Source organism: Bufo bufo, chromosome 5, assembly GCF_905171765.1.
Source record: "Bufo bufo chromosome 5, aBufBuf1.1, whole genome shotgun sequence".
Lineage (NCBI taxonomy): Eukaryota > Metazoa > Chordata > Amphibia > Anura > Bufonidae > Bufo > Bufo bufo.
Window position 1 is genome coordinate 386093917 of NC_053393.1, and position 22351 is coordinate 386116267.

At 47.9% G+C, this 22351-nt stretch overlaps 1 protein-coding gene across 1 annotated transcript in view; it reads right to left on the bottom strand.

Annotated features, from left to right (window-relative positions):
* The window catches only part of RANBP9 (RAN binding protein 9), a 67678-nt gene extending 55416 nt beyond the window's left edge, over window positions 1-12262 (bottom strand). The window contains exon 1 of the mRNA XM_040432516.1: window positions 12012-12262. Coding sequence (XP_040288450.1) covers window positions 12012-12159 — 148 coding nt within the window. The 5' untranslated portion in view covers window positions 12160-12262. The remainder of the gene's footprint in view (window positions 1-12011) is intronic.
* Window positions 12263-22351: the final 10089 nt, after the last annotated feature.

The window sequence follows — 22351 nt, forward strand, 5'->3', positions numbered from 1 at the left end:
GCGGGTGTCGGCCATAGCCCATACCAGGCACCCAGCCTCTGACTGCGCGCTGCGATCCGCCGCAATTAACCCCTCAGGTGCGGCACCTGAGGGGTTAATTGCGGCGGATCGCAGCGCTCAGTCATAGAGGTCGGGTATGGGATATGGCCGGTATCTGCAGCCTGCGTTTGTATTCACGCATAAACTATATTCACTTAAATTAATGTGATATATTCATTGGTGGCACAGTGCCAACCACAGTATTATAAAGTATAATCATTAGCGGCGCAGTGCACCCCCAACCCCCCAGTATTATAACTATTATAATCATTGGTGGCGAATGGAGTTCATGAGGAGACATGAGTACAGAGAGGAGGTGGGGATGTGGCTGATGAGCAGCAGCACTTGTATGCAGTCTCCATTACCACAGCCCCACATTACCACAGTCTGTCCTCTTTGTACTTCATCTCTCCTCATGAACTCCATTCCTACAGAGATTCAGCTGAAGATCTTACTATCTGTATTCAGGATCATAACCCCTGACAAGCAGAGAAGAGGATGAGGCAGCTCTTTAGCTCAAGGTTGTGAAGTAACTTGTCTTCCTGTGTGATTAGGACAGGTTCTGTGTGTACTAATAGGACGGTGGCCATTTTATTGCCCCTGATGATTGCTCCCTAGACAAAACAAACCATTATAACTAATGAAAGGTATTTGGGAATATTTTCATAATAAAGCATAATTTAAGTATTATCATTTTCTTAATTCCCGGAGAACCCGTTTAAAGAGGACCAGACATTAATTATGAAATAAGTAGGGGGTTGTGTAGGGCATAATTCATGGATGTAATATCGCTTACTAGTGTGTCTGTCCGGCTCTTCGTTCCCCGTTTACTTTTCCTGCCTGATATGCCAATTAATAGCATCGGTACAGGGAGGAGGAGACTGCCCTGTTTCTCAATGGCCGCCTCCTTCTCCCTGGCTGTGACTCTCTCCGCTGCAATTGGACCGTGCTACAGCCAGGGAGAAGGAGACGCTTACTGAGAAACAGTCTCCTCCCTGTACCAACGCTATTCATTAGCATATCAAGCTGGCAAACTGAACGGGGGCCACAGCGGGGGAACGGAGCGCCGGACAGACACACTAGTAAGCGATAGTACATCCATGAATTATGCCCTACACAACCCCCTACTTATTTCATAATGTCTGGACCCATGAAAGGTCCTCTTTAGGTGTGCAACAAGCACATATGTACTCAGCATTTGGATGTCTATATATTCTTTTGGCCTCTTACAGCTAATTGCTGGGCCGCACCTGTATTCTGCAACTGAAAAACGTACGCAGCCACACAATTAGTTGAAACCACACCACAACCACTGCAGACCTAGTTTAAGTGACTGAAAATCCAGCAGAAAAAGCTGCAGCAAAACTGCATGCATTAGGCCTCTTTCACACGAGCGTGGCGGATAGGCTCCGGATGCGTTCAGGGTGCGTTCAGTGAAACTCGCACCATTTTGCTAGCAAGTTCAGTCAGTTTTGTCTGCGATTGCGTACGGGTGCAATGCGTTTTGATGCGTTTTTCACACGCGTGATAAAAAACGGAATGTTTACAAACATCTCTTGGCACTTGCTTGCGGAGCCAATGCGTTTTTCATGCAGCCCCATTCATTTCTATGGAGCCAGGGCTGCATGAAAAACGCAGAATATAGAACATGCTGCGATTTTTAACGCAACGCAGAAGTGTAAGGCTGGTTTCACTCGGGCGTTGCGGATTGGGGCCGGATGCGTTCAGTGAAACTCGCACTATTTTGCAAGCAAGTTCAGTCAGTTTTGTCTGCGGTTGCGTTTAGTTGTTCAGTTTTTTCCGTGCGGGTGCAATGCGTTTTGATGCGTTTTTCACGCGCGTGATAATAAACGGAATGTTTACAAACATAATCTCTTAGCAACCATCAGTGAAAAACGCATCGCACCCGCACTTGCTTGCGGATGCAATGCGTTTTTCACGCAGCCCCATTCACTTCTATGGGGCCAGGGCTGCGTGAAAAACGCAGAATATAGAACATGCTGTGATTTTCACGCAACGCAAAACTGATGTTTGAAAAACAACGCTCGTGTACAAAGCACCATAGAAATGAATTGGTCAGGGTTCAGTGCGGGTGTAATGCGTTCACGTCACACATTGCACCCGCGCGGAAAACTCGCTCGTGTAAAAGGGACCTAATGCGTGAAAACACAACGTTCATGTACACAGACCCATTGAAATGAATGGGTCAGGATTCAGCACGGGTGCTATGCGTTCAGTCACGCATTGCACCCACGCGGAAAACTCGCTCGTGTGAAAGGGGCCTTAGGGTGCCTTCAAACGCCGCAGATTTTGTGGCCAAAAAATTCCACGACTGAAAAGCAGTTCCATTCATTTGAATGGGGCAGCAAGCGCATGGATTTCTGCAAGCTCCATTAAGGGGAATGGAACAAATTTTTTTAGTTCCGGAATTTTCTGCCACGTGTGAAGGCACCCAGAGGAGAAGAGGTGAAATCTGCAGGAGACATCCGCAGTATAAATTTGCATGCTCTGGATTCCAAATCCGCACTTTGCTGGTACTGCGCAACGCTGCGGATTTGCCATGTGAAAATCTGTGATGGCAAATCCGCCGCTATTCAGTCACATGTGAACCAGGCCTTAAAGGGATCCTGTCATGACATTTTAGGCCTATAACCTAAACATATGGCCAGGTCCGTCCAAATAGCATGAATCCGAAACTGTCCTTATTAAATGTGCCTGTGGCTCTATTAGCACATAAAACAGGTTTTTATAACCTGTCATTTCACCTACCTAAGGTGCCCAAGGGGACGTCGCTTCATACAGGGTGCCCGGCTGCAGCCCTCTCCGTCTGGTGCCCAGCGCCGCCTTCCCACTAGAAATCGCCGCCCTCCCTGTCTATAGTGCCGCCTTCCTCACCTCAGCCCCGCCTCCGCAATCATCCGGTCCCTCAGGTTATGCCTAGTGCGCACGCGCGGGATCTGGCAGAGGGACCGGACGATTGCGGGGGTGGAGGCGGGGCGGAGGTGAGGAAGGCGGCGATTTCAACTGGAAAGGTGGCGCTTGGCACCAGACGGAGAGGGCTGCAGCCGGGCACCCTGTATTAAGCGACGTCCCCTTGGGCACCTTAGGTAGGTTTTATGTGCTAATAGAGCCACAGGCACATTTAATAAGGACAGTTTCGGATTCATGCTATTAGTACGGACCTGGCCATATGTTTAGGTTATAGGCCTAAAATGTCATGACAGAATCCCTTTAAACTTTTACTAAGTAATTACATTTTTATTTAGGAGTATTAGAATCACCTGACTCCCCTGCATTCCCGGCGAGTCATAGGAATGCACTGGAATACAGCAAGAAGATCTGCAGATCCCACCGGCACACGTTGCAGAATACGTGCGGTTTTTCTGCATGACTTCCACGAGGGAAAAGACGCAGCATACCAGCAAAGCGGATGAGATTACACAAATATCATGTACACTTTGCAGATTTTTTTCTGTGTGGAAATTGACCTGCCGTGCGTCAATTAGGTTTGTGGTGTTAGCTGCGAATCTCAACCTATTCTAATGAAGGGTGAGATCTGCTGCAAAACCTCATGTTTTTTTTCGGCGGGTCCGTAACTAGCGGACCGCAAAACACATACGGTCGTGTGCATGTAGCATCTGCATTTTCCATGCAGATTCTTTGCAGATTTTCTGCCCACAAATCTGCACCATGTGCAGACAACCTTAGAACTCATTCACACGACCATGTGCCGGCAAAACTAGTACTACAGTATCAGAAAACCACCCGATTCTACAAAATAAGAACATTTTCAACCAACAGAAATGTAAGCGAAACATCTCAGTGTGGATGACTTTCCTGCAGAGTGTTAGGCAGGAATACCTTAAAAAGTGGAACCATGAAGAGGCACCCCATCCGGCCGTTCTTCACCAGGGACCACTGCAAGGATTTGAGGAGCTGACAACCCCAATGGTCAGAACTGGTGCCCTGTAACCTGCCACTTCCAGTGCCCACCAGAAAAGAAGCAGTTTGGTTCAATGACCGCTGCGACCAATCACTGGCCTAACTGGTCAAAGTCGGCTTAGTTGCCCACAGCAACCAATCAAATTGTTCTTTTCATTTTTCCAAGGGACCTCTGAAAATTAAAGTTGGAATCTCTCTCTTTATAAGACTAGTCAGATGTTTAGCCTGAACTATGCTATATTGTAATCTCAGATTAACTTATTTCAACTGGATCTTAGATCCTTGTAAAGTGCACTGGAAAAGAAAAGGGGAAGACCAGTTTGGGGTCTGAAAACAACCTTGAAAGGAAACTCTGCAATGAGAGGACATTGGGCCAGAAAATGACCTACTGTTTAAGGGTACATGCACACGTTCAGGATTCATGTGCGGAGAATCCGCACTGAAATCCGCAGGTGTTCGCAGGCAAATCTGTGCGGTCAATCCGCATTAATTGGTGCGGATTTGCATACGGATTTGCGTGCGGATTTGGTGCGGATTCGGTGCGGATTTTCTGCATGCGGATTTCACTAAGTGAATGAAGAAAATCCGGTCAGGAAAAAAAAAATTAATTGACATGTCGCGGATTTTAAAATCCGCACCGCAGGTCAAAATCCGCGCGGAAAAAATCCGCATCGTGTGCATTGAGAATTTCAAATTCTCATAGAATACAATGGACATGACCTACGGTGCGGATTTTCCGCACGCAAATCCGCGCGCAAAATCCGCACGCAATCCTGATCGTGTGCAGGGGGCCTTAGGGTCCATTCACACATCCGCAAATGGGTCCGCAATATCGGGAACGGGTGTGGACCCATTCATGCTCAATGGGGCAGAAATGGATGTGGAGAGCACACTATTTGCTCTTCGCATCCGCATTTCCAGAACGCGGCCCCGAACTTCCGGGCCGCGGCTCCGCAAAAAAATAGAACAAGTCCTATTCTTGTCCGCAATAGACAGTTCAATGGGGGGTGCCGGCTGGGTGCAATGCGGATCGTGTGAATGGACCCTAAATCACATTTAAACAATGCTTACAATTTTTGCACTGGCCACTAAGACTAATAATAGGCACCACTTCTTGGTCTGTACAGATTACTTTATTGTAGCTGCCTGCTTATCTGTCATTCTAATCCTGCCTGTAATGATATCACCTCTGTGTATAGATAAGACAGGATCTACCATTCACAAAAGGTGATTGTACAAGGAAAGAATAGGCTAAGATTTGACAATGACCTCTGCACATCCCCTTCAGACCATTGTGTCTATGGCCCATGGGGCTGCCGTAAAGCAATCTATCTGGTTTAAACTGGTAGATACAATTTCTGGCGACACATTTCCTTTAATGGAGGAGTCCATAAAGAGTTCCAATGGCTGATTGGTTGTGTTCCATCTAACCATCAGTCTGGGGACGATAACCTAAGATGAACCCAGAGAAATATTCAGAAATGTACATATGAGCACACTGAACTCCTCGATCAGAGACTTTATGATAAGGGCGGTCACAAATGTTAAAAATTTAACCAAATCTCAGAAGAAGAATGAATTGAGCCATTTTTGAGAACCCGTCTACCACCATGGAAATCAATGGCCAGAAGAGTAGATGCTCGTTCCTGATAATCGGCAAATTATAATCGCGCTGCCAGTAAACGGGCCGAATTAGGCATGTCATCAGGACGAGAGATGCACAATTATTGGGCAGAATACACCACAGAGGGTTAATCAGAGAAATGCTGCTGATAATTAACAGAACTGAATGAGGAATTGCGGTAGCGATCATTCCTTCCAGGTTCACTTTGCATTGGCGTGTGTAATAGGCCGTTTTTTCTTCCGTGGGTCTTCCTTAATTTTTGGAGGATCCACGGACATGAAGGAAAAAGTAGTTTTGGTGTCCGCCTGGCCGTGCGGACCCAAACGGATCCGTCCTGACTTACAATGCAAGTCAATGGGGACGGATCCGTTTGACGTTGACACAATATGGTGCAATTGCAAACGGATCCGTCCCCTATTGACTTTCAATGTAAAGTCAGGAGTCCCTATTATACCATTGGATCGGAGTTTTCTCCAATCCGATGGTATATTTTAACTTGAAGCGTCCCCATCACCATGGGAACACCTCTATGTTAGAATATACCATCGGATTTGAGTTAGATCGTGAAACTCAGATCCGACAGTATATTCTAACACAGAGGCGTTCCCATAGTGATGGGGACGCTTCAAGTTAGAATATACTGAGAACTGTGTAATAACTGCCCCCTGCTGCCTGGAAGCACCAGATCTCTTACAGGGGACTGTGATCCGCACAATTAACCCCTCAGGTGCCGCACCTGAGGGGTTAATGGTGCGTATCATAGCCCCCTGTAAGAGATCAGGTGCTGCCAGGCAGGAGGGGGCAGACCCCCCTCCCTCCCCTGTATTAAATTCATTAGTGGCCAGTGCGGCCCCCCTCCCTCCCCAGTATTATATTCATTGGTGGCCAGTGCGGCCTACCCTCCCCCCGCTAATTAAAATCACCCCCCTCCCCCCATCATTGGTGGCCAGTGCGGCCTCCCCTCTCCCCCCCTAAATTAAAATCACCTTCCCCCATCATTGGTGGCAGCGGAGAGTTCCGATCGGAGTCCCAGTTTAATCGCTGGGGCTCCGATCGGTTACCATGGCAGCCAAGACGCTACTGCAGTCCTGGCTGCCATGGTTACTTAGCAATAGAAGCATTATACTTACCTGCGATGTCTGTGACCGGCCGGGTGCTCCTCCTACTGGTAAGTGACAGGTCTGTGCGGCGCATTGCTTATAGCACAGACCTGTCACTTACCAGTAGGAGAAGCGCCTGGCCGGTCACAGACGTCGCAGGTAAGTATAATGCTTCTAAAATTGCTAAGTAACCATGGCAGCCAGGACTGCAGTAGCGTCTTGGCTGCCATGGTAACCGATCGGAGCCCCAGCGATTAAACTGGGACTCCGATCGGAACTCTCCGCTGCCACCAATGATGGGGGAAGGTGATTTTAATTAGGGGGGGGGGGGGGGGGGAGAGGGGAGGCCACACTAGCCACCAATGATGGGGGGGTGATTTTAATTAGGGGGGGGGGGGGGGGGGGGGTAGGCCGCACTGGCCACCAATGAATATAATACTGGGGAGGGAGGGAGGGAGGCCGCACTGGCCACCAATGAATGTAATACAGGGGAGGGAGGGGGGTCTGCCCCCTCCTACCTGGCAGCACCTGATCTCTTACAGGGGGCTATGATACGCACAATTAACCCCTCAGGTGCGGCACCTGAGGGGTTAATTGTGCCGATCACAGCCCCCTGTAAGAGATCGGGTGCTGCCAGGCAGCAGGGGGCAGTCATGTACACAGTTCGTAGTATATTCTAACTTGAAGCATCCCCATCACTATGGGAACGCCTCTGTGTTAGAATATACTGTCGGATCTGAGTTTTCACAAAGTGAAAACTCAGATCTAAAAAGCTTTTATGCAGACGGATAAGCGGATCCGTCTGTGTGAAAGTAGCCTACGGGTGACGGACGCGGATGACAAACTTGTGTGCATCCGTGTTTTTTCATGGACCCATTGACTTGAATGGGTCCGTGAACCGTTGTCCGTCAAAAAAATAGGACAGATCATATTTTTTTGACGGACAGGAAACACGGATCACGGATGCGGATGAAAAAGTCAATGGGTCCGCAGAAAATCACGGAAAACGGAACGGACACGGATGCACACAACGGTCGTGTGCATGAGGCCTTACACTGTGAGTCGTCTCTCTTGCAGCGATGGCGCTGTGTAATTACAAGTGCTCGTCGTACACAGTGCCGCCGAGACTTGCCAGACGACTGGCAGTGTAATCTTGAAGAGGAAATAGCACACGCATGAGCACCACCTCCTCTTCAAGCAGCTGATAAGGGGGGTGTCGGGAGTTGGACCCCCACCGATTAGATATTGATGACCTATCCTGAGGAAAGGTTATCAATATTACTGGCTGCACAAACCCTTTACCTCTTCAGGAAACAAGATCGGTATGTCTTCTGTGTAATAATGCTTTCATACCCGTAGGACAAGACCGGCAAAGGAAGGAAGGAAAAAATCTTCAAGTATGGAGAAGGTGTACATGAGTGTGCATGTTCATCCACCGCTTCAGTCAAACAAAGGAATCACGACACCTCCATTCTCATGATCGCATGGGTCCCAGTGGACAGACTCTCGGTGGGTAAGATTCGTACCACCTGTCCTCTGGATAGGTTTCTGAAGGCCATAAAAATCATGGTTTGCTGACAGCACATAAAGGTGATAGGGCTGTATTACACCAACAGATTATCTGACCAACAGGTGTCCAATCAGACCAAAAGTTGGTGTGTATAAGGCTGGATTCACACGTCCGTGGAGCACGGTCCGTGTGATACCGGCCTGGATTTCTTCTGAGTGCAGGAGCGCATGGCGTCATTGGTTGCTATGACGCCGTGCGCTTCCTGCTGCCGCCGCAGTACAGTGGTATGATCTATACCAGCGTATTACTGTACTGCGGCAGTAGCAGGAAGTGCACAGCGTCATAGCAACCAATGACGCCATGCGCTCCTGCACTTAGAAGAAATCCAGGCCGGTATCACACGGACCGTGCTCCATGGACGTGTGAACCCAGCCTAACAAACGGGTTCAACAGCCTCCGCGCTGTAGACCATACATTTGAGGCGGTGAAGTCTCCACCTTGCACAGTGACGTGAGGCCCGGTACGTCACCGGCAGCAAACAAACAGACCTTGCGCAAGGCGGAGCACTGAAGCAAGGAAATGCTCCACTCACATATAGTAAAAGAATAAAGAAGTGCTTATAACCTGGAGAACCCCTTTAAGCACGTCTACAACTAAACATCTACTCCATATATCGGAAGGACTTATTTCTGCAGTATGGGCATAGATTTCTGCAAACCCCATTCAGATGAATAGGACAGTCATAGGATCATCTTCAAAAAAAATCTGCTGTGTGTGAGCATACTCCTCCTTTCTATTTTTGGAACCCCTTATTTCATTGTATGTAAAAAACAAAAAAAAAAAAAACAGGCCTGTACAACCTGCTGCCTGTCAGCTGAGCATTCCTGTGTCTAGCATGAGGAGTGAGAAGAGGGGCGGCATAAGGCTGCTTTCACTCACACTAGCGGCAGGACGGATCCGACAGGCTGTTCACCCCGTCGGATCTGTCCTGCCACTATTTCGCCAAGCCGCCGCTCCGTCCCCATTGACAATAATGGGGACGGGGGCAGAGCTCTGGCGCAGCACGGCAGTGCACGGCGAGAGGCCGTTGGACTAAAAAGTCGGACATGTCGTAATTTTAGTCCGGCGGCCTTTCGCTGTGCTGCACCGGAGCTCCGCCCCCGTCCCCATTATAGTCAATTGGGGACGGAGCGGCGGTCCGGCAAAATAGCGGTAGGACGGATCCGACAGGGTGAACAGCCTGTCGGATCCGTCCTGCAGCTAGTGTGAAAGTACCCCAAGTAGCTGCCAGATACCCACGACCAACTTATCTTCTGGTGGAACATAGGATCCAACAAACCCCTTCCTTGCCCGGCTGCCCCATACACATTGGGGGTCAATTACTAAAGCTCGCTTGGCGTAAAAATAGTCGAAAGGACATTTTTGCAACTATTTTAACGCCCGTTTGACAATATTTTGTCGCATGGGTGTTTTCACACTAAATACAACAGGTGGAGGGGATGGGGGTATGTTGGGGCCAAACTCCAGCCCAGGCAAATTTACTACAAAAAAAATAAAAAAAATTGACAAAAATCTAAACCAGCAAGGGGATGGCGTAGATTTTGCAACAGATGCACGGACTGCCATACATACTCCTAATTTATGACGAGGCGCAGCGTAGGCGTGAACAACTAAGACTTAGTAAGGGTCCATTCACACGTCCGCAAAATGGGTCCGCAATTTTGCGAAACAGGTGCGGACCCATTCATTTTCAATGGAGCCGGAATGTGCTTCCCGCATCCGCATTTGCGGACCCGTACTTCCATTCCGCAAAAAAAAAAAAGTGTCCTATTCTTGTCAGCAATTGCGGACAAGAAAAGCCATTTTCTAGGAGAGTGCCGGCGATGTGCGGACCACACTTTGCTGGTGTCTGTGTTTTGCGGATCCGCAAAACACATACGGACATGTGAATGGACCCTAAATGTCCCCCATTACCTTATCAGCTAGATGGTCAGTTTAAAGAGGTGTTCCCATCTCATAAAGTGATGGCACGTTACTAGAAAACGCCATCTCCAATGGATCCCATTAGAGAGGAGCGAGTTGATTCATAGGAATCGAATGGTGCCATCAATAAAAGTTCTTCGCCAGCCAGGGGCTGTCCCCGCTGCTGAAGAGGCTCCCCCTGCCGCTTCATTAACAGGGACGAACATCTCGCCCGGCCCTAGCACCACTGCTCCGAGTAGCGGCACAAGCGCAGTGGCTCTGCTTAGACATCTAGAGCGGCGACTGTTCACGCGCCGCTAAACAGAAGTGTCGCAGATGTGGCAGCAGAAGCCGAGGCTACTTAGAGCAGTGGCCCAGCCACAAGGGGGAAGATTTATCAAACTGGTATCAAGTAGAACTGGCTTAGTAGCCCATAGCAACCAATCAGATTCCACCTTTCATTTTACAAAGTAGCTGTGAAAAATGAAAGGTGGAATCTGATTGGTTGCTATGGGCAACTAAGCCAGTTCTACTTTATCCCAGTTTGATAAATCCCCCCCCGAGATTTTTAGGGACGGTCAAGATGCCTGGCCCTCCCAATCAAGTGGCGGTGGGAGCATCTTCAGCAGCGGGGACAGCCCCACGAAGGTGAGGAACTCTTGATGAGACGAATCAAGTCTGTGATAACTAGACCCAACCTCTGGAACCAGCACCGATCCTGAAAACGCACAGCGGCACTCGTGGCCACCCGGCTGTGCAGAGTACTGACGCCGGCCCAACCAGACAGAGTGTCACTGTGCAGTAGGGGGCGCCGCAGAGCTCACTGGGGTCACATCCTAGCCATTACTTTATGACATGAGAATACTCCCTCAATCTTCTAAGCCTAGATAACCGGATAAACATGGTTTTGTCAAAAGTTAAGACCCCCCAACCCGTCTGATAATACACTTGAGGAGATCAGCAGCCAATATGGAGAAAATTGGGGGGGGGGGGGGGCCATTCCTCCATGCTGCAATGGCGGTAATAACACTGCAGCTGCCTAATCCACCCTGGAAGAAATGACATCACACCTGAGAGCCTGATCCAGATGGGGGCTTCACCGACCCACCAAAGGCCCTGATACAATAACAGCTCTATCTGCTTCACAGGAATTAAAGGGCAAGCCAGGAAAAGAAAAAAAACACGGACATATGTGACTCCAATGTTGGACGATGACAGATGACGGGCGAAGGTGGAGCCAGGGCTGGAGCAGAATGAGGGTTTGTGGATTCTCTTTAGTTTTGGATAGTGACACAGCAGATCTGCAGGATCACACAGCGAGTCCATGGGATTGTGCAATTCTCCAGCCCTGCGGGATCACACAATGACGGTTCACAACAAAGCCTGTGTGTGAATGAGGCCTTAAAACGTCCCATCACAACAGTCTGCCATCACAACTGAAAATATTTAGAGTTGGGAATCAGATGTTTGTCAAGGGATCTGCAAAACAACACCGAGTGACAGATGTGCAGCCAGGGGTATTAGCTGAGGCCTAGGATGACGGTGGTAGTGGAGATGATGGTGGTTGTGAGTCACTGCAGGAGTTATAGGCTGTCAGTTTCAAACAAACAACCCATCCCCCTCCCTGATCCGCCAGCTAGGGCTCCCTAACAACACGTCTGTGCACGGGCCCCTCCATTGTTATGTACAGCTGACAGTATACGTGGTGCTATAGGCGCTGGACGGGATCCAAGTAAACACAAAACAGGATTACCGTCTACACCCCCCCAAGGCAAACAATCTCTCGAATCGCCCCCCCCCGCCGCCGTCCGGTTTTCCCCGGTACCGTACTGACCTTTGTAGTGGACCCGCAGGTTACCGTGGGACAGGCCCAGGTAGCTGCACTTGTCCCGGGGACTCCAGGCTCGGGGTGGCGGGTCCCGGGGGAGGAGAAGACCGGGGGATCCCCCGACTACAGGGGCGAGCAGAGGAGGAGACGACATGAGACACAACACAAGCAGCAGCAGCAGCACACGGGGGCCGAGCACACATAACACTGCACAGGAAGCAGGAGGAGCCGCCCACAGGCCACCAGTGTGTGACACATCCAGCTGTGGTGCAGAAACTACCACTCCCAGCATGCTCCATTCTGAGAACAGCCAAGCAAGTGTGCTTGTTGGGAGTCGTAGTTTTCACACAGCTGGACAGGCTGGGACGACATTTGTCGCACGACAATTTTTATAATGACAGTCTATGGCGTCGTACTGCGACATGCTGCGTCGCGACAGTTGCAAAAAATCCATTCGAGATGGATTTTTCTGCGACTGTCGCGTGCTATCGTTATAAAAATTGTCGAGCGACAAATGTTGCAGTGTAGTTGTGCCCTATCTGTCGCGCGACACATGTCGTCGTGTAGACCTAGCCTCAGGGTCTATGATTTCAGACGGTGGGTTTTGGGGTGCGGGTTTCTTTGCGATTTTGGTGTCGAAAACTGGGCTGAATCTGCGCCGAAACTGCCTTCCAACGCAGTTCATGAGGCAGAGGGTTTATACAGTTTATGGTGCAGATCCGTCAGGAGCTAAACCTAGAGCGGGTCCCAGTGGCGTAGCTAGAAATGACTGGGCCCCACAGCAAATTTTTGAATGGGGCCCCCCTCCCCCAGTAATTTTTTCGCAACCCCTTCCTTTAGTAAAGATCGCTCTCTCAGACCGGGGCCGGCAGCTGTTCCATCCGTTTCCTACACGGTCTATACTGTCACTGTATATAATTTCATTGTGTAATACTATTGAGGGGGCCCTGACCAAATCTTTTAGTCCTCCTCCTCCTGGATGGGCCCCCCTTCTGGGTCAGGCCGCGGAAAACCCGCCGCGGAAACCACAGCGCAGTGGATTCTGCCATGGAATATGCGGCTAGATTTTTTCACGGGCAAATCTGTCCATGTCAGCTCTCCCTTAGGCCTCACGCACACGGACGTATTTTCTTTCCGGGTTTTTTTGCGGACCGTATGCGGAACCTTTCATTTCAATAGGTCAAGATACTGCAAAAAAAATAGAACATGTCCTATTATTGTCCGCATTACGGTCAAGGATAGTATGGAATGCACACAGATGTCATCCGTATTTGCGGATTGCAAAATACATACGGTCGTGTGCATGAGGCCTAAGGCTACATTCACACGACCATATGTGTTTAGCGGTCCGCAAATTGCAGATCCGCATAAAAACGGATGACGTCCCTATGGCATCCGTTTTATTTGCAGATACATTGTAACAATGCCTATTCTTGTCTGCAAAACAGACAAGAATAGGACATGTTCTATCTTTTTTGTGGGGCTACGGAACAGACACACCGATGTGGATAGCACACGGTGTGCCGTCCGCATTTTTTGTGGACCCATTGAAATGAATGGGTCCGCGTCCTATCCGCAAAGAAAAAAAACCGGAATGGACACGGAAACAAAATGTGTTCGTGTGAATGTAGCCTTATACAGTACCAGCAAAGTGTATAAGGTTAAGGGTCCATTCACACGTCCGCAAAATGGGTCCGCATCCGTTCCGCAATTTTGCGGAACAGGTGCGGACCCATTCATTTTCAATGGGGCTGGAATGTGCTGTCCGCATCCACATTTGCTGATCCGCACTTCTGGATCCGCACTTCCATGCCACAAAAAATAAAACATGTCCTATTCTTGTCCGCAATTGCGGACAAAAAAAGGCATTTTCTATGAGAGTGCCGGCGATGTGCGTTCCACAAAATGCGGAACGCACATTGCCGGTGTCTGTGTTTTGTTTGAATGGACCCTAAACAAGTCCATTCACACTTTGCAGATTTTTTTCTCCACACAAATTAACCTGCCGTGAGTATCTGTGGCAAAACTGCATCAAATCTGCACCAAAAACTGCTGTTAGAGGCACGGAAATTAGTGTGGATCTTCTGCACGTATGTCCATGTACAGGAACCTTGGGGATCATGGATGTCACCACATTGGGGATCATGGATGTCACCACATTTTTGGGGATCTTGTATGTCTTGGGGATCATGTATGTCACCACATTGGGGATCATGTATGTCACCACACTTTTCATCTGTACTATAGCGGATAGTGCACCAACTCATTCATTTCTGTGGGGTCATGCACACGTTTTTTGCAGATCTCTGTGGCCCTTCCAGAAATTTTAGAACGTGGCCTGTTCTGGTCGGAAGAATAGTCCTTTCTATCAATGGGAGTGAGAAAAATGTGGCGTGCACACGGAAGGTCTCGGTATTTCGCGGATCTGTGGATTTAGGACCGAAATCAGGACATGGTCGTGGGCATGAGGCCTTATACAAAAATCATGGACAGACAATTTTTACAAGTTGTAAAACAGAAATGAATCATAACAATTCTAGGTAAAATACGTTCACGTCTGAGGCAATGTGAGGAACCTCCAGAGTAGATTCCATTAAAATGCCAGGCGAAATAGCACAATATGCTCGACTCTGCTATTTTGTCCTGTAAAATGATGGGCTTCTTGATGGAAACCCAATAGATTGGACCCAATTGACTATAATCCTTTCTGAAAAAAGGCTATCACTTAAAAACAGGCTGGACAACCCCTTTAAGACAGTGGCTGTCAGCTCCCTGCACCATCATTCTGGTCTGACTCAGATCCGGGGGCATTGCTATGGTCTTATTGGATGCTCAACCTGCGGCCCTCCAGCTGTTGCAAAACTACAACTCCCAGCATGCTCGGAAAGCCTACAGCTATCAGCCTACAGCCAAGCATGATGGGAGTTGTAGTTTTACCACAGCTGCAGGGCCGCAGATTGAGCATCCCATGTCTCATACACTGCGTGCAGAATTATTAGGCAAATGAGTATTTTGACCACATCATCCTCTTTATGCATGTTGTCTTACTCCAAGCTGTATAGGCTCGAAAGCCTACTACCAATTAAGCATATTAGGTGATGTGCATCTCTGTAATGAGAAGGGGTGTGGTCTAATGACATCAACACCCTATATTAGGTGTGCATAATTATTAGGCAACTTCCTTTCCTTTGGCAAAATGGGTCAAAAGAAGGACTTGACAGGCTCAGAAAAGTCAAAAAAAGTGAGATATCTTGCAGAGGGATGCAGCACTCTTAAAATTGCAAAATAGTCAACAGGGTCGCAAGAAGCGTGTGGAAAAACCAAGGAGCAAAATAACTGCCCATGAACTGAGAAAAGTCAAGCGTGCAGCTGCCAAGATGCCACTTGCCACCAGTTTGGCCATATTTCAGAGCTGCAACATCACTGGAGTGCCCAAAAGCACAAGGTGTGCAATACTCAGAGACATGGCCAAGGTAAGAAAGGCTGAAAGACGACCACCACTGAACAAGACACACAAGCTGAAACGTCAAGACTGGGCCAAGAAATATCTCAAGACTGATTTTTCTAAGGTTTTATGGACTGATGAAATGAGAGTGAGTCTTGATGGGCCCGTGGCTGGATTGGTAAAGGGCAGAGAGCTTCAGTCCGACTCAGACGCCAGCAAGGTGGAGGTGGAGTACTGGTTTGGGCTGGTATCATCAAAGATGAGCTTGTGGGGCCTTTTCGGGTTGAGGATGGAGTCAAGCTCAACTCCCAGTCCTACTGCCAGTTTCTGGAAGACACCTTCTTCAAGCAGTGGTACAGGAAGAAGTCTGCATCCTTCAAGAAAAACATGATTTTCATGCAGGACAATGCTCCATCACACGCGTCCAAGTACTCCACAGCGTGGCTGGCAAGAAAGGGTATAAAAGAAGAAAATCTAATGACATGGCCTCCTTGTTCACCTGATCTGAACCCCATTGAGAACCTGTGGTCTATCATCAAATGTGAGATTTACAAGGAGGGAAAACAGTACACCTCTCTGAACAGTGTCTGGGAGGCTGTGGTTGTTGCTGCACGCAATGTTGATGGTGAACAGATCAAAACACTGACAGAATCCATAGATGGCAGGCTTTTGAGTGTCTTTGCAAAGAAAGGTGGCTATATTGGTCACTGATTTGTTTTTGTTTTGTTTTTGAATGTCAGAAATGTATATTTGTGAATGTTGAGATGTTATATTCCCGGCGCAGGAGGGCGAGATAATGTCATCACGCTCCTGTGTCGGGACGCAGCACAGTGACGTGCGCAGCGCGCCTGCCTATATATGAGTGAGCGCCAGGAGTCTAGGACACAGGTAAGAATTGGCTTTTATTTTATTTTTTTGTGTGCCAAGCCAACTTTGGGGGACATTAATGAGGGGCACAGGAGGCGAGGATACATATTACTGAAGGGACAATGGGGGGCAAATTACTACATGCGGGCAGTGTGGGGGGAAATTAATACTGTGGGGGACAGTTAATACTGTGGGACAGTGTGAGGGAAAAATTACTACTGTGGGGGCAGTGTCGGGGACAAGTAATACTGTGGGGGCAGTGTGGGAGACAATACTGTGGGGGCAGTGTGGGGGAAAAATTACTACCGTGGGGGCAGTCTGGGGGGGGAATCAATACTGTGGGGGCAGTGTGGGGGAAATTGATACTGTGGGGGACAATTGATACTGTGGGGGCAGTGTGGGAGACAATTTGTACTGTGGGGGGCAGTGTAGGGGATGATTGGTGTGTGGGGGACAATTAATACTGTGGAGGCAGTGTGGGGGACAATTACTACTGTGGGGGACAATTACTAGTTGGTAGTGTGGGGGACAATTGGTACTGTGGGGGCAGTGTGGGGGACAATTACTACTGTGGGGGACAATTACTAGTTGGTACTGTGGGGGACAATTGGTACTGTGGGGGCAGTGTGGGGGACAATTACTACTGTGGGGGACAATTACTAGTTGGTACTGTGGGGGCAGTGTGGGGGACAATTGGCACTGTGGGGGCAGTGTGGGGGACAATTACTACTGTGGGGGACAATTACTACTGTGGGGGCAGTGTGGGGGACAATTACTACTGTGGGGGCATTGTGGGGGATGTCGCTTTTGGGTATGAACTATAGGGGCATTTCTATTACAAGGACATGTTAGGGGACATTATTTTTCAGGGACACTATACAGGTATTATTACCTGGAGCACAATATAGGATGTTATTATTACTGAGGGTACTCAAGGGGACATTATAACTGCTGTAGACACCATAGGGACATTTGGGGGTCATTTATCAAACTGATGTAAAGTAGAACTAGCCTAGTAGCAACCAGATTCCACTTTTAATTTTAGACAGCTCCTTTTGAGAATGAAAGGTGGAATCTGATTGGTTGCTATGGGCAACTAAGCCAATTGTACTATACACCACTCTGATAAATGACCCCAATTATGAGAAATCTAACATGTCTGTGTAACAAACTCTGAAGAGACGAGAATTTGTCATGGCGTTCTGGGTCAAACGGAGGAGAGGAGGAAAGTAAGATCTACATGACAGGAGATGTCACTGGATGTGAGAGGTATGTGGTGCTGTATTCTCCTATATGTAGAGCTGGCTCACTACTGTGACAACTGCAACATGTTGTATTTTGCTTTCCGTCCTGGGACGTGGAGCAAGACGGATCTGACACAATAGAAAACGGTTCCGTCCCCCATTGACTTTCAATGGAGTTCAGGACGGAACCGTCTTGGCAATGATACAGATAATACAACCGAATATGTTCATAACGGATGCAGATACTTGTATTATCAGTAACAGAAGTGTTTTTGCTGAACCCCGCCGAATCCAGCAAAAAACGCTAGTGTAAAAGTAGCCTAATTTATGTATTTTAAATTTGGCAACTAAAAATGTAATTTGGCTCCTAGGTATTTTTGCAGTCCTATGTAACACTACAGATAACATAAGGTAAAAGGGTTCTCTGGGATTTACATATTGATATAGGTGATGTGGGCGGTGTGATATGTGGGTGTGGCTTGAGTGTGGGCGGGGACACAGGGGCCCCATAATCTCCTATTGCCCGGGGGCCCCATGAGTTGTCAGTCCGCCCCTGGTGGCATTATCCCACAACTGGTGGTGCTATCCAGTCACAGAATAGTGGTATTATCCAGTCACCGAGGGAGATTTATCAGAACTGGTGTAAAGTAGAACTGGCTTAGTTGCCCATAGCAACCAATCAGATTCCACCTTTCATTTTCTAAAGGAGCTGTGAAAAATGAAAGGAGGAATCCGATTGGTTGCTATGGGCAACTAAGCCAGTTCTACTTTACACCAGTTTTGATAAATGCCCCCTAAGCTGTATTTATTATAATTTGGGGGTAAGATCATCTATGTGTAGAGATTCCAGCGCCTGTTACAGAATAGCGTTTCCCATGACAGCACATAGGTCTTGGAGAGCAGAGTCCACACCGCTGAACACCAGGACATAGCTGTGTGCTAGGGAGCAGCATTTCCATTCATCAGTCATGCCACTGACAATTCTTTTTATGGCACCAGAACTGGTGACTGCTGATCTATTTAACTGTTTTATTGCTGATCTTCTCCTCTGTTAACCCCACAAATTGTCTTCCCAATAACTCAGAACTAAACTGTGTTTTGTGGTCCGCAAGGGGACAATTTATAATTTATTTTATGCTCTTATATAGCGCTGCTATATTCCGCAGTGCTTCAGACATTAGCATCACGTTGTCCCCAGGGGAGATCACAATGTAAGTTCCCGATCAGTACGTCTTTGGAGTGTGGGTGGAAACCCAAACAAGCATGGGGAGAACATACAAACTCCATGTTGTCCTTAGTCACATTCAAACCTAGGACCCGCTAACCCCTGAGCCACACTGCTGACTATAATAGGCAGTCTTTCGATCGCTTCTAAAATACATTGCACTATTCCTATAAGGCTCCATTCACAAATTCCGCAATTCCGTTCCGCATTTTGCGGGACGGAATTGCGGACCCATTCATTTCCGAAAATGCGGACCCGCACTTCCAGGTTCGCATTTCCGTTCCCACAAAAAAATAGAACATGTCCTATTTTTGTCCGCAATTGCGGACAAGAATAGGCATATTCTATTAGTGTCGGCGATGTGCGGTCTGCAAAATGCGGAATGCACATTGCCGGTGTCCGTGTTTTGCGGATCTGCGCAAAACATGCTACGGATGTGTGAATGGACCCTAAGGCAGGGATCAGCAACCTCCGGCACTCCAGCTGTTCAGAAACTACAACTCCCAGAATGCTTCATTTACTTCTAAGGGAGTTAGAAGAACAACAGAGAATGTGTGCATGATGGGAGTTGTAGTTTCATAGCAGGTGGAGTGCCGAAGGTTGCTGATCCTTGCTATAAGGCCTCCTGCACACGACCGTATGGCTTTTTCAGTGTTTTGCGGTCCGTTTTTCACGGATCCGTTGTTCCGTTTCTGTTCCGTTTTTCCGTTCTGTTTTTCCGTATGGCATATACAGTATACAGTAATTACATAGATAAAATTGGGCTGGGCATAACATTTTCAATAGATGGTTCCGCAAAAAACGGAACAGAAACGGAAGACATACGGATGCATTTCCGTATGTGTTCCGTTTTTTTGCGGACCCATTGACTTGAATGGAGCCACGGAATGTGATTTGCGGGCAATAATAGGACATGTTCTATCTTTAAACGGAACGGAAAAAACGGAAATATGGAAATGGAATGCATTCCGTTTTTTTGGCGGAACCATTGAAATGAATGGTTCCGTATACGGAACGTAAAAAACGGCCAGTAAACAGGGAAAAAAAACGGTCGTGTGCAGGAGGCCTAAGACAGTGATGCCCAACCTACGGCCCAGGGACCACATCAGGCCCGCAAAGCTTTGTCTTGTGGCCCGTGCAGCAGAGGTTGTGATTTTACTCCCTGTAAAAAGTCTAAGGCATACCGATACGCCTTAGCCTGTTCCCTCACATTCATCAGCGCAGCGAGCGTTGTGAAGGCACGGGCAGCGCAGCGATGCTGCCTGTGCTTGAAATAACCAATAGCAAAGCTCCTCACAGCGAGAAGGTTTGCTATTGGTTGTTTTGGTCGGGGGCTGGAGAGATACAGGTCCTACAGGAGGGGAAGCCGGCGGGAGCTGGAAGGAGGAGGGGCCGGCTCCCTGTGGTGGCTGCAGCAAGGGGTGACGGGCGTGCTGCGCAAGGACCCTGCCAACCATGGCCCAGTTTGGTGCTCAGCAAAACATGCTGTGACCTGAAAAAGGAAGATAATGCCAATCCAGGCTGAGATAAGATCCTGGAAGCAAGCAGAGCAGCCAATGGTAACCGTGTCTTCTTCCACCCACCGCAGCCAGGGACAGAGGCATCCAAGTTTGTTCAGAAACAGGTTGTGCCATTCAAATTAGTTGGAAGAGAAGCAATAGAAGCACTGGTCCAGAAAAGTCCAGCCCTATCTCAATAATGGTTAAAGGTTTGATTTAATCCTGGCTCCTTTCATATTATAATCATAACCCTATAATGGACCCAAGTAACACATTCCCTCTCCAATAGCATTTTGTCTCATGGCTTCATTAAATCTAACAGCATCCATAAATCTCCAATTTCCCTCATACCGCTCCATTCTCCTGATCATGACCTTAACCACACACACTGCGCCACATACACCACACTGATGTGTATAGTGCAGTGTGTGGTGCAGTGCGGAGTGCCAAGTGATAAAATACAGGGAAGATCCGCCATATTGGACTGGGCTTTATCACTTGGCTGCTGTTATTCAGATCACTAATGGTCCCCCACATAAATACTCACCTCTTTGGCCACGTTCACACCACCGCTATTTATTTATGTTGTTCTGCTCAGTTACCTGAGCAGGGAAAAAAACTAATATAACGGAAGTGCTGGATGTGCCTCTTCACAGTGGTAATGCCCAGATGTGCCTACTTCACAGTGGTAATGCCCAGATGTGCCTACTTCACAGGGGTAATGCCCAGATATGCCCCCCTTCACAGCAGTAATGCTTACATGTGCCCCCTTCACAGTGGTAATGGTCAGATGTGCCCCCTTTACAGTAAAAATGCCCAGATGTGCCCCTTCACAGAAAAAATGCCCAGATATTTGCCTCTTGACAGTAGTAGTGCTCGCACGTGCCCCCTCACAGTGTTTGCACTTCTTTCTGGCAAAGCTACCTGGTTCCGGCCCGCAAAATTTCTACCATGTCTAGTGCGGCCCTCAGACGAGAAATGTTTGGGCACCACGGCTATAAGGGAATGCATTTTAACGTCAGTGCTATACCAGAGAGGCGCAGTCTGCTGGGAAACAATGGAGACAGGCCTGAGGCTACACTAGGCCCTGACCTGCCTGCACAGGAATCAGCACCCCACGATCTCATTTGCAGGGTGCCAATGGGATACAGAGGGATTCCGCTCACTCTGTAACTGCTTACCTATGTCATGTAAGGGGTTAAACAGCCCAGAATGGGCTGTTTGACCCGTGCAGCGCTTAGACTGGGCCACAGTTTATGGCAGCCCAGCCTAAGACCACTTAGTGACTATTGTAAAAAGGCGTATGGGTGGTCACTAAGGAGCTAGTGGGTGGTCACTAAGTGGGTGTCCTACAAAACATATTCTACATTTTTCACAGCAGCACCTGGATCTGGATACTTTTTTAATTGCATATAATTCAAAATGTAGTATAGCCTCTGAGTTATTCAACAAAATCTGCAAAGTATGTGATACAATAGTGGATAGCTCACCACCTCTCTCAAACGGAACTGGTGCTCTAGCCAAAAGACTGATCACCCAATCAGTCAAGGGTTGAAATAATGGAGCAAGTATAAGGCTGGCACTCAAATATGTGGGATCAATAGAAGTGACAATTTATTCAAATGTAAAATAATTTTATGTCTGTATTTTACATTTGAATAAATTGTCACTTCTATTGATCCCACATATTTGAGTGCCAGCCTTATACTTGCTCCAAAATCTGCAAAGTGCCATCTGCTGTTCTTTTCCTTATTTCTCTGTCCACTTCACTGAGGTGGATGCACACGCTCAATTCCGTTCTTCAATTGCTTCCAGTTGTGACAGTTACAAGAAGAGAAATGCAGCACAAAGGACACACCCCTGACAGAGGACATGCCCCCGAAGCTTCTAGCTTGAATTATATCTAGCAGAGCAGTCACAGCAATGAATGGTTTTTAATGTTTTTACATTAATCATGGGATAATCCCTTTATGTTTAGTTTGAAATTTTATTTAGTACAGTTTTAGATCATTAACTATTGATGAAAAGGTATACTTCTGTCATGTTGCAAATTAATTACTTTTCTC